Below are 10879 nucleotides of genomic sequence, written 5' to 3'. Positions count from 1 at the left end.
ATGAAAAGTCCACTTATCTGCACCCATAATCATGGAAAGCATGAGTAAGCTTCAGCAGCTATAAGCCTACAAGGTGTGAGTGTGACACATTAATCAAAGGGACTACTCAGTGTAATGATTATCAAGCAAAAAACAAACAAGATCAGTACACTCGATTTTTGTCCTGTTGCTTCTAGAGCACAGACCTTCTAAAATATATGGGAAAGTTTTAGCAGCCGAATAACTTTGTATGATCTACTTCATTAGTTCCCTCAACTTTTCTCTTAGTTTCTCAATATTATAACCAGTTTGCATGCACCAAAGTACAGTTAGTACATAAGTTTTCTATGTAAAACACAATACATGGTACATCTGTATAGTTTAAGCACATCTAGGTTCAGTATTAACCTTCTCAACCAAACAAGGAAGAAAGATATGCAAGCTTCAGCTTCATTCATGCTTTAGTTTTCATTTCTCAATGTGTCAAATTGCTCCGGGAGGAATTCCAAAACGTATAACCATATTTCAAATATATATATATATATATATATATATATATATATATATATATATATATATATATATATATATACTACATAAGTTTACTACATAATAAACCAACCAAACTTTAATAATAATAATAATAATAATAATAATAATAATAATAATAATAATAATAAGTTCACCTTGAGTAGGCAAGATGTGTTGGATTCGTAGAATCGCAAAACAAACCCCTTCAACAATATATCTAGGACTTCAATAATTTCATTGGCAATTGCTGGAAGTGCCTGAATAAGTTAGATGAGTGAAATCAAAAATTGGGCCCACATAGTCAGTTTTAACTTAGAATATAAAATAAAAAAGAATGGAAAACATACCTTCTGAAGCATCTCGATTCCATCAACTTGTTTTTTGAAGTTTGTGCTCAAAAGCCGCCTGTGCAAATCTTCCCTGAAGCACTTCATCAGATCATTATGTTTCAACAAATTTACTTACTTTTTTGAGAATCTTAACGACAACCAAAACAATGTCATTATATAGATATTAAATTAGCAACCTCAAGATCCTGAATTTGCTCCAATCGTAACTCTTCAAATTTAAACATACGAACCACAATTCTCTCTCTTTCATCCTGCAAGTAGATTATATATTATTACTATTATAATTATAACTAAAGTATGTTTGATCCTTCTTAAATTTCCAAATGGCATAAAATCTATATCCAAATACCTTATTAGAGTCTTTGACATTTAGCAATGCTTGTGATTGTATGTTAATATCTTGAACAGACGTTAGAGGCTCTGGTTTTGAGCCCTTTGCTGGTACCCCTCTCTTAAACACAAAATCAAAACAATAAATCTGATATCTATTTTTATAAATCAGAATGAATAAAGTATAAAATCTATATGTATCATACCGAAGATACAGCTCTGCTTCCTGGTATTGATCCATAACCATTAGACTTTCCAACCTTTGTTTTTGCCGCTTGCCAAGATGGGTTTGACCCAAACATAATGAAACCTCCTAAAAGGATCACACACGTTTTGAATTGTCCAAGAACAACATTAGTTGTTGCCAAGATGACACCGTTGCTTGTATCGCTCTTCGGATCCCCAACCTTAATACTCCATCATCACCCCTGAAACATCAATTACAAAATGACTAAAATGCCCTCACGTTTTTCCACACAAAATGACCAAAATTTATAATGAAAAATAGTTTTTTTGTAGCTTTCAATTTGATAGAAATATTCTGAAAAATTGGAGATAAAATATACTTTTACTTTCATTTATTTCTTTATTGTAGCAAACTTAATTTTCATTTCTTTCTATTACAGCATTTCTCAGACAAAAAAAACTACCAAATTATAGCATTGTGTTTTTTTTGTTTATTATAACATACTAAAATTAACCTTATCTTTAAATTCATGGAATATGAAACAAACCTGTGATTTCTCAAAGCTCCACTGGGAAACAAGGGCTGACCACTGATCAGGTGGGACCCGATGATCAAGGTCTGCAAGGCGAGACTTGAAGGTCCTCCATTTATTTCTAATGGACAACAGCACCCATCTTCGACAATTCAGGCCAATATCAAACTTGGTCTATAATATATAATAATGTCAATAATGATGATTTAAAAAAAATGTGAAAGGTTTCTTTAGATTACACTCTACCAAAACTTTCTACCACATGTTCTCTTTGTTTTCTAGTGGGATTTTCTTCCAGTTATAAGTAAGGGGAGCAAAGTTCACATCACATGCTATCACACCCACAAAGGTGGTTGATTGGGTTGCCTCGGGACCCACGGGCTGCCCGAGTTCATTGTTGGTGATTTTTATCCGTTCCATTGTGTTGAACACCAAATCTCCTACCCAAATATCCAAATGGTCAAGTAATCAAGTGGACAACGGGTTTCAAAATCACAGCAGTTTCTAAATTACAGTAGGTTCAAATAATGGGGAAGTTCTTTCTAACAGCTAAAAGATTTTTGATTTCTTATTTAAGGAAAGACCGGAGTGTGAATTACAACCTGAACAAATGAATCAGAAAAACTAATGAAGCAAAAAAAAAAAAAAACTAATCAGAAATTAGAGTTATTAACCAAACTAGTGTTATTTAAAAAAATATTTACCAAATTAGTGTTGTTTCTAAAATATTTACCAAATTAGTATTATTTAAAATTTTATTATAATATTATTGTTTTTGAAAAAACAAAAAACCATTTTTTCCTCCAGTCAAGGACATCAACAATAGAACCAACGTTTTGGGTGTATCCCGCAATTATATTTCTCTTGGGCATTTTGTTAAACACCATGTGTGCACAACTTATCACCTCCCTTTTCTAGCCTATTTAGAGTGTCATAGCTTAAAAATAGATTTATAAACAGATTCAAATTCAAGACCATTTGAAACAAGACAATGGAATCAAATCAAGCTTCGATATCTCCAAAACCGATAGATTGAGAGCACTTGGATAAAGTCATAAAGTATATTTTATATTACCAATATTTTTTTTGATTCTTCATGGGCTTAATCGTTTGATTGCCAAGATGGAATTTTCCTGAAACATTAATTGGTACACCCTTTGGTCTTTCACTCGTCTCCTAATTGGTGCTCAAAAGAAATATTCATCTTGATGCTTAACAAGAAATAAACCCAGATTACACCTCTAGAAGCAAAAATTGCAGCAGCACCTAGAACACTTACATAGTTATGAATTTCTGTGAGAAGTTTATAGATAGGGAGTTCTTACCAATATTTAAGGTTGTTGGTTCAATGACTACATGTATATTCAAGGTGGAATGAACTGGAGATCGAGAAGCAGAGCATGAGAACCTGGATCGCTTGTGCCCTGATCTTGGATTTGACAAGCTGTCGATGGGAGAGTATATACCTCCACCAAACTCCAATATTAAAGAAAAAATGTAACTCCTTAGTCCTGAATCAAAACACAAAAATATGAAAATAAATACAAGAACTCTAGAAATTTGGAAATCATAAGTCTAGAAAATGAGAAATTATAAGTTGGGCATAAAATTTATACCTGGAGTCTTATTATCAATCAATCAGAAATTCAGAAATCCCCTCTTTACTCTTATGACTCTTTAGATTGCAGTCCTAGAAATCAGGAATCGAAGAATCCACAACCAATTCCATATCTAGAAATCAGGAAATAGAGAAATTAAAGAAAATAGAAATCAGATTATGAGGGGGTGAGTGATGAGTGAGGTCTGATGAGTTTAGATAGCAGAGACATTAGCAAAGTCATAAAAATAAGGATAGGGAGGTGTATTTAGAAATCGGGAGATGAGAGAGGAGAGTTTAGGAAAATTATTGTTCTTCTTATGTTCTTAACATAAACAGTACACATGGAGAGAGTATATAGTTATTACCTATCGACATAAGTGCCTCTTGACAAATCGATGATGGGAAAAACAAATCTACTCATCGTCTTCTTCAACTTTACCTTTCGTCTTTTTAGCGACATGAAAGATGACAACCTGACTCCTAATCACAGTCTTGGACGGCGGAACTCTGTGGTGAAACCGATAGCAACTTGGAATGAGATTCAAGTAAGCCAAATTCAAGATTCATGAAATTCTAGGGCACACGAGGCTACATGTCGCCTTAATTTCAGTCTACCGGAGTTCCGACACATAAGTCCGACTTGTACGCTTTCGGAGTTGTACTTCTGTAGATATTGTAAGGTGAAGAAGGCAAGTGAGGAAGGAAGGAAGGAGCGTTGATAACTAGGGCAAGCCGACAGTCACTCTCTGGAGGGGGGAAGAAGGAGCATCGTAATTAGGGCAAGAGGGAAACTGAGAACAAAAGTAGAGGATAAAAAAGAAGCGGGTTCTAAAAAATTTTGGGATTTCATTTTCCCCAAATCTACTAAACGCGCCTTTCATTAAATTTATAAAGCGACACTTCTAGAGGACGCCCACTTAAGATACAGCGCCCTCTGTGTTTTTAATTTTTTTTCTTATGATACTAATTTAAGGGTGCGCAATAATGCGTTTCCCTTATCCTTAAATTTTTTGAAGAGATGACATTTTTTTAATGTCATTCTCTTTTGCGTAACATAAATCAACGAGTGTCGTGGTTTGCGTGTCGTAAAAGGGTCTATTTCTTGTAGTGAATATAATATTCACATTCTATTAATAAAACAAGATTTTGTTTTATACTTGTATTTAGAATACTTTTAGATTGACCATTATCATTATCAAACCCATTCGGTAACTCCCCTCTCAAAATGCAATAGGGCGGTGAGGGTGGTTAGCGCGAAGCATATTAAAAACCGACATCATTAGGAATCAAAGAGAAATCCTTAAACCCCTACATCAAAATGAGTGACCCTAGTCATGGGAAGACTGACAATGTCAATATTTCAACACGTAAGGACGCATGTTGTAACTTTCTTATACATATAATAGATACACTTCTATTATGTATAAAAGGGTAAATTTAAAACTCTTTAAATTTAGATGTCTGTAATAGTTCTAATTAATTACGAGGACACAATATAATAATTAATAAATCATGAGGGGTTAATATTCAAATTTATAAATCTCTATCATAAATAATATTAAATATTTAAATTCACTATTTAAACAATAAATAAATATTCAAATTCAAATCTCTATTAAATAATATTTATTGTTTTCCATATTTAAAACAATTTAAATTTGTTAATAATCCGTATCATAAATCTTTAAATTTTAAATTTTAAAAATAAACAATGAAACCCTAATTCCGGCGACTCACATTGTGACCACAATGCTGTCACATCGTGACTGCGACAAAGGGTTTCTTAGTTTCGAATTTTCTTCTTTTTCAATTCCAAACAAGCATTTATAGAAAATATGGAATAAGGGTGCAAGTAATTATGAACTAATGACCCTGATACCACTGTTGGGTTTTGTATGCATCAAATACACTTAAACTATGTGGCAGACAAACTCAAACTATGATATACCTACGTGTACATGCACCTTAGGATCTATAGCTTTATAGTAATTATAGCTACCCTGTGAAACATAAAACATAAGGAATAAAAAGATACATCTTCTGAAGTCATTGATCTTCATGCTTGAGATCTTGTCCTCCACGAAGTTGCTTGGATGAGAGGACCCAAACCAAAATCCCTCTAATGGTATCACACCCAATAACACCAAAGAGTGGAATAGAAATAACTAGGAGAATGGTCAATTTCACAAACCCTAAGAGGGTTAAAAATTATCCCTATGGGAAAAGGAAGAAGGGTTAGCGAAACTTCAAGTCAGGGTGCAAGGAAGAATAGAATCTTTAAGGCCTTATTTATAGCATTGGATGCATTCCTAGGTTTTGTACTCCTTCCCATGTGGGATAAGGAGCCAACCATGAAATTCTTTCCTTTTCTCATGTGGGATAGACTGATTTTCATCCAATCCTAATTAAGGGTTTTGCAATATTCATGATCAACCAACTATTGATTAATTGAATATTCAACCCTTTAATTATTTAAACTGTTAATAAATTTCAAAAATATATTTCCATTTAGTTTCTAATTAATTATTAACCTTAATAATTAATAAACTAATTTCTTTTTTATTTATTCTACTCAATTTAGGTCTTGAGGGCAATCAAAAAGACCCTCTTATTGTTAGAAATATTGTCAATAGTTAATAACATTGGACACTATTTCCAACATGCACAACATGCTCTCTCTCTCTCTCTCTCTCTCCCTTCAAGTTATAGGTTCTTATAAGACACGGCTCAAAACTTGTACCAAAATAGTTTTGTATGTTTCTTAATTAGTTTGTGAATTAGTTTTATATGTTTTTGATATTTTGTGAATTAGTTTTTATATATTTAAAATAACAAAATTGAATGGTTGTTAGGGATGAAAAAGACAAATTTCCACATGTTGTAGGATGAAAGAGATAGATATAAGATGAGAGAAAAAACACTGATGTGACAAATAGATTGGAAGCGATAGAAATGATTATTACCTTCCACTAACCGTAGTAACACTCAATATTGTTTAGATATTGTTGACTACAATCCACCGTCTTGTGACATATTTTTTTCATATAAGAAAAAAAGCTATATTTTCCAATGGCATTTTCCTTTATGTAAATCCGAGTAAAACAAACATTTGAAAATCCGAGTATAACAAACATTCTTTAGCCAAAATCTTTAACCAACACAGATAAAAAAATAAAAAATCAATACAATAAACCTACAAAAAGGAATTAGCAATAAGATATGAATCAAAAAGCACCACTACTTCCACTTCTAGCATTCGGACTAAATTTCAATCAACACAATAAACTCTTCTAAATATCAATTAACATAAAAACAAGGGTAAATGGTACAAAAAACACTTTTTTTACACATAAATTCGATTTTGACACCGTGTTTTTTTTTTTTTGTGTCAATTTTTACACTGTGTTTTCCAATTTGTTATAATTCTGACCACTTGATCGGTTAACCTGGTTGCATGCTGACGTGACATGATGACGTGTCAGTTTTGATGACGTGGCATGCTGACATGATATGCTGACGTGTCAAAATTGATTTTTTTCCACAAAAAACACTAAGTTTTCACTTTTTTCGATTTTGACACTAAGTTTAATTTTTTATTTTAATTTTGACACTATGTTTTTTTTGTTCCAATTGAACATCATTTATCAAATTTTGTTCAATTTTATCTATTTTCCATTTGAAATCGTATAAATATTTTTTAATACATTTAAACCGTATAAATATGTTTTTTTTTTTCATTTAAAAACCATATTTTTGTATAAATACATTTTTTTACACTCAAACCATATTTTTATGTATAAATATGTATTAGTTATATAAAAATTGTATTTTATAATAAATTTGCAACTTTAAAATGTGTTTGGAGGTTTGGAGGCGTGTAGTCAATCAAAACTCGGATATCAAGTTTGCAACCCATCAAATTTTTACATCTTATTAGAAGCTTATGGTTAGTTTGATTCTCATGATATAGCTAATGTTTTGAATGGAAGAAAAAAAACACTTTGTATTTAAATAAAAATGTGGTTTTTAAACGAAAAAAATATGTTTATACGGTTTAAAATGTAATAAAAAAAATATATTTATACGGTTTCAAATGGAAAATAGACAAAATTGAACAAAATTTGATAAATGATGTTCGATTGGAACAAAAAAAACATAGTGTCAAAATTGAAATAAAAAATTAAACTTAGTGTCAAAATCGAAAAACAGTGAAAATTTAGTGTTTTTTGTGGAAAAAAAATCAATTTTGACATGTCAGCATATCATGTCAGCATGCCACGTCAGCATGCAACCTGGTTAACCGGTCAAGTAGTCAGAATTGTAACAAATTGGAAAACACAGTATCAAAATTAACAAAAAAAAACACGGTGTCAAAATCGAATTTCTGTGTAAAAAGAGTGTTTTTTGTGTCATTTACCCTAAAAACAATTGCATATAAAATGTAGAGATGAAATGAGGAACAAAATCTTGAACCCTAAATCTCTATTCACATTAAATATAGGGACATTAGTAAAATCCACCGCTACTATCAGTGTTGCAACTTTGAATCTAGAAGAAAATAAAAGATGATGTTCTAGTAAAGTTTGTAGAGAATTAATAGCATCATTCATATAGATATGAACTAACCGAAATGATTTGGAAACACCCATAACCACCTTCACTTGATAAAGTCGGCCACTATCATCCATTTCCGGATATCCTTGTACGACAGTCGATATGAAACTCAACACATTAAAATATCATATTTATCCAACTTAATTTTTAAATATCATATTTACCTTTTTAAATATCAAAATATCATATTTATCCATTTCCAGCTTAATTTCAAAAATATCATATATGATATTCTCAAACATCAAAATATTATGTGATTATATCATTTTAAATATCAAAATATCATATATATTTCCTTTTTAAATATCAAAATATCATAATATTCTTAAATATTATTAGGGGTAAAATCTAAAATATCATTCATTTACAACATGACAATAATCAGCAACAAAAAAATAAAACAATCAATCAGAGAGATATGGATGAAGATTGTGCGTTGTGTTTGTTAAAAGGACGACATTTCAATAATTTAAAAGTAGTTACTCTATCAATTTAGACGTAGAAATAATACGTAAAGTTTTTTTTTTTTTTTATTTATTATAATAATTCTAAGGTATAAAGTTCGAAAATATTGTAATTTTATTTTGGATAAATATGGTATTTGAAGACTTGTAATATTAAATTAAAAGTAATTATGATATTGATTTTTAAGAAGGCCAATATAAAATATTATTTGACCAGGAAAGCCCGATTACATGATAACAATACCATTTTAGTCACGTCCTTTTACGTTTTTCAGAAATTACCCTATATACAGGCCCAAACGCTGTGAGGATGTGACAACAAAGACATAGGATCTTGAAACGTGGTACGCAAGTGTCTGCAAATTTCATCGATACTCCGGTCACCGTTATATATATCTTCGAACAATCCGAAACTTCTATCGCTTCTTCTAATTTGAAAATCTCTCGAATTCTCCGGGCAAGTTACCATTTGTTAATGGTAATCGTCCCTCACCAGTTCATGTTCTCTTCCCTCCCTTCAAGAAAGATCTTTCCGCTTGGATTTCGCAAGGAGATTTGGCGCTACCGCTGAATCGGCGCCGAACCCTGAATTTCAACCTATAACCGTCGTCTTCGCCGTTTAGTTTAGTGGAGAAGCATGTTGGCTTTCAAGCAGAAGAAGGATCAGGTCAGGAAAAGCGGAGGCAAGCGAATTCTGATCAAGATAAACGTCGTCGGAAGCTCCGGACCTATCCGTTTTGTGGTTAATGAGGAGGAGGTGGTGGCTGCCGTCATTGAAACCGCTCTCAAGTCCTACGCTCGTGAGGATCGTCTTCCTGTTCTTGGCACCAAGTTCAGTGACTTCTTTCTGTATACTCCAGTCGCCGGAACAGAAGGTACATTCCTACCACACTACCAATTCTTTTATATGTAAGAACTTTGAATTTATTGCTGCATGTAATTGTGGGTTTATAGAACTAAGTTTCTGATGAATTTGATGTAGCTTTGGGTCCATGGGAGATGATCGGAACGTTCGGAGTGAGGAACTTCATGTTATGGAAGAAGCCTGGGCAGTCGGAGGGTGGGGCGGAGATTACGCGGAAGAGGTCCGGCAGGTGGAAGTCATGGCTTAGTAGATCACTTAGTTTAAAAGCAAACCAATAAAAAAAGTCCAGTTAGTTTGATTTGGTGGTTCATAAGAATTCATCTTTCCTTTGTCTAATAAGAATGAAGCAAATGGCACCTCTCATGTCATGTAAATCGTATCCTTTCATACTAGAGTGGGTTTAATTTGTTACTAGATATGTTGTCATATCTTGGTGATCCAAAAGACTATCATCGCAATCTAAATATATCTTAACTAATCCGAAGCACACCCGAAAAAATACCGGATATTTGATTCCAGAAACAAATATAAGATTCAATAACGAAACGGATAGCATAACTAGAAAATATTAAGATTTTTAGGTAGAAGAAAAACGGAAAATAAGTTGCTTTTTAATTACTTTTTTTTTTTTTTTTTTGTGGCGAACCTAGTTATTTTAAAAAGTACTTTCTTAAATCTTGTGGAAACATGGTAAAATATTTAAGGGATAATGATTTAAAAGGGTAATATATTTTTCGATTTGTATATATTTGGTTACTGAGTTTTTTTTCGTCCACATATACCTCTTCAACTTGTTAAACTGTACACATTCAGTCCTTATGACCAGTTATTCCAGGTTGGCAGGAAAAATGACTTAATAGGGCAATATATTTCTCATTTTGTACAAATTTAGTCCTTAATATTTTTGTACACATTTAGTCCTTACTATTTTTTTGTTTCAAAATAAGTCATTTTTATTTTTGTACTCATTCAGTACTTATGAATGATTTCTTTAGATTTTTCTCACGACATCTTACGTCGGACAATAATTGATGAAGTGTGTGGGGCTGTTGATGTTTATGTGTAACGTCTCATTTTCACAACAAAAAATTTTCATTTTTAAATAAGGCAAAAGTCACTAATTATAAATTCATTATTAAGAAAAAACGTTTATTCCAAAATATATTTATCGAAAATCAGAGTAATATAAGAAATGTGGAATCCTCAATATTGTTGATGAGTGTACAATCATGTATTCGTCTTCCCACGATCAACGATAGAACCTAAAAACATAAACAACTGGGTAAACACAAAGTTTAGTGAATTTTCCACAAAATACTCGATACAACAAACGTATTATCATACATAACGAGCCCACACTCATCATATTGGAATACCTTGGCCCAATCAGTTATCAGACTAGAATGCCAACATGCAATAGGTCCAAT

General features: G+C 32.1%; 1 protein-coding gene and 1 long non-coding RNA gene across 2 annotated transcripts; one reads left to right on the top strand and one right to left on the bottom strand.

Annotated features, from left to right (window-relative positions):
- Positions 1–1035: 1035 nt before the first annotated feature.
- Positions 1036–2556, bottom strand: LOC122197015 (uncharacterized). Its single transcript, XR_006189795.2, has 4 exons — positions 1925–2556; positions 1397–1618; positions 1210–1311; positions 1036–1111 (listed from the first exon to the last, which is right to left on the bottom strand). It is a non-coding gene; the product is annotated as an uncharacterized LOC122197015 (long non-coding RNA).
- A 6143-nt stretch (positions 2557–8699) lies between these two features.
- On the top strand, positions 8700–9901 carry LOC111920934 (uncharacterized). Its single transcript, XM_023916499.3, has 2 exons — positions 8700–9462; positions 9570–9901. The coding sequence occupies exons 1-2, from the start codon at positions 9225–9227 to the stop codon at positions 9728–9730; spliced, it is 399 nt and encodes a 132-aa protein (XP_023772267.1). The 5' UTR covers positions 8700–9224; the 3' UTR covers positions 9731–9901.
- The last annotated feature ends 978 nt before the right edge of the window (positions 9902–10879 follow it).

This window comes from Lactuca sativa, chromosome 3 (genome assembly GCF_002870075.4).
Source record: "Lactuca sativa cultivar Salinas chromosome 3, Lsat_Salinas_v11, whole genome shotgun sequence".
Lineage (NCBI taxonomy): Eukaryota > Viridiplantae > Streptophyta > Magnoliopsida > Asterales > Asteraceae > Lactuca > Lactuca sativa.
The sequence above is the reverse complement of the archived record's forward strand: the minus strand, read 5'-3'. Positions and strand labels throughout refer to the sequence as shown.